Source organism: Urtica dioica, chromosome 8 (assembly GCF_054948205.1).
Source record: "Urtica dioica subsp. dioica isolate 48M chromosome 8, U.dioica_male_clone48M_v1_H2, whole genome shotgun sequence".
NCBI lineage: Eukaryota > Viridiplantae > Streptophyta > Magnoliopsida > Rosales > Urticaceae > Urtica > Urtica dioica.
In genome coordinates this window covers 38,192,964-38,194,606 of record NC_142763.1, presented here as the reverse complement: position 1 = coordinate 38,194,606, position 1,643 = coordinate 38,192,964, and the positions used below count along the sequence as shown (strand labels likewise).

The 1,643-nt window shown below is 45.3% G+C and overlaps 1 protein-coding gene across 1 annotated transcript; it reads right to left on the bottom strand.

Annotated features, from left to right (window-relative positions):
• Positions 1-324: 324 nt before the first annotated feature.
• Positions 325-1,408, bottom strand: LOC149389671 (uncharacterized). Its single transcript, XM_089622692.1, has 2 exons — positions 988-1,408; positions 325-407 (listed from the first exon to the last, which is right to left on the bottom strand). The coding sequence occupies exons 1-2, from the start codon at positions 1,406-1,408 to the stop codon at positions 325-327; spliced, it is 504 nt and encodes a 167-aa protein (XP_089478818.1).
• Positions 1,409-1,643: the final 235 nt, after the last annotated feature.

Here is a 1,643-nt window from a genome sequence, read left to right as displayed (position 1 = left end):
TTTTCTCCATATCGCCGCTCAACTGTTGTAGCCGGTAAGCCCCGTTTCCGAAGTCTTCTCGGATGATGTAGGGTCCTTCCCAGTTTGCGTTGAAGGCTCCTTCCTGGTGGATTTTGGTATGGAGAAAAACTCTTCTGAGGACTTTGTCGCCGACTTTGAATGATCTTGGTCGGACTTTCCTGTTGAAATACCGAGAAACCTTTTGTTGGTTAGCTAGATTTCTTAATCTGGCGTTTTCTCTTTTTTCTTCTAACAGGTCTAGACTAATTTCAAGCATGTCGTTGTTTACCTTTGTTGAGTAATTTTCTCTTCTCATTGTTGGTATTAAGACGTCGGTCGGTATGGCCGCGTCGGAACCGTATGCGAGGGAGAAAGGCGTTTCGCCAGTTGCGGAGTGCTCGGTGGTCCTGTATGACCAGAGGACTTCTTGGAGCATATCCACCCATTCTGACTTTTGCTCGTCTAACTTCGTTTTCAGGCCGTGTTTTATTGTTTTGTTGACGGCCTCCACCAATCCGTTGGACTGTGGTCTGACTGGTGTAGAAAAAACTTTGTTAATGCCATATTTTTCACAAAAACCTTTGAAGGAATCGCAGTCGAACTGAGTTCCGTGGTCGGATACAATTTTGAGTGGTATTCCAAACCGAGTAATGATATTTTTCCATACGAATTTCTCAATTGCATGGGCCGTTATTTTGTTTAAGGGCTCGGCTTCAACCCATTTTGAAAAATAGTCGATGGCTACAATTGCGTACCTGCATCCGCCTCGGCCTGTTGGCAAAGCTCCGATTAGATCTATTCCCCATTCTGCGAACGGGATCGGGCATGAGAGAGAGATGAGGGGGTTAGGTGGAAGCCTCGGTATGTTTGAAAACTTTTGACACTTGACGCATCTTTGCGTCATGCGCCGAGCATCGGCCTTTAATGTCGGCCAGTAGAGTCCCTGTCGGATGATCTTTTGTGCCAATGCTTCGCATCCGATGTGACTTCCGCATATCCCTTCGTGAATTTCTTTGAGAGTGTACTCGGCTTCGTCTTCATCTAGACATTTGAGTAGAGCTCGAGAAAATCCCCTTTTGTAGAGATTCAGTCCTTCGAGGAAATATCGAGCAGCTCTGAACTTCAGGTTTCTAGCCTCATTTCTGTCTTTGGGCAGAGCTCCGAGCTGCAAGTATTCCCTGATCGGAGTTTGCCAAGATTTTCGTTGCTCGATCTGAAGCACATGGGGGGCTTGCTCAATGCTAGGTTGCCCAATTTTGATCACTGGGATTGACTCCGAGTCTGATCCTTGAGTGGCGTGCTTTGCTAATGCGTCGGCCTCTTCGTTCATGGCTCTTGGGACTTGGGTGATCTCGCAAAGTTCGAATTCGTTTGCTAAGTTTCTAGCTTTCTCGGCATATAGCGACATCTTTTCGCCTTTTGCCTGAAATTCACATTTCATTTGATTAACAATTAACTGAGAATCCGAATATACTTTGAGCTTTTTGATTTCTAAATCTTTTGCTATTTGTAGCCCATGTATCATAGCTTCGTACTCAGCTTCATTGTTCGAAGTATTAAAATCGAATTTTAAAGCGAATTTTACCTTGTCTCCTTCTGGACTGGATAGCGCAATTCCGACCCCGGACCCCTTTTCGTTGACT

Bases quoted from the DNA above. Each gene is read 5' to 3' on its own strand.
- LOC149389671 (XM_089622692.1), bottom strand. From the start codon at position 1,408: ATGTCGCTATATGCCGAGAAAGCTAGAAACTTAGCAAACGAATTCGAA. The intron at 408-987 runs GTCACATCGGAT...CTGGTCATACAG, and splicing joins TCACGAAGGGATATGCGGAA to GACCACCGAGCACTCCGCAA.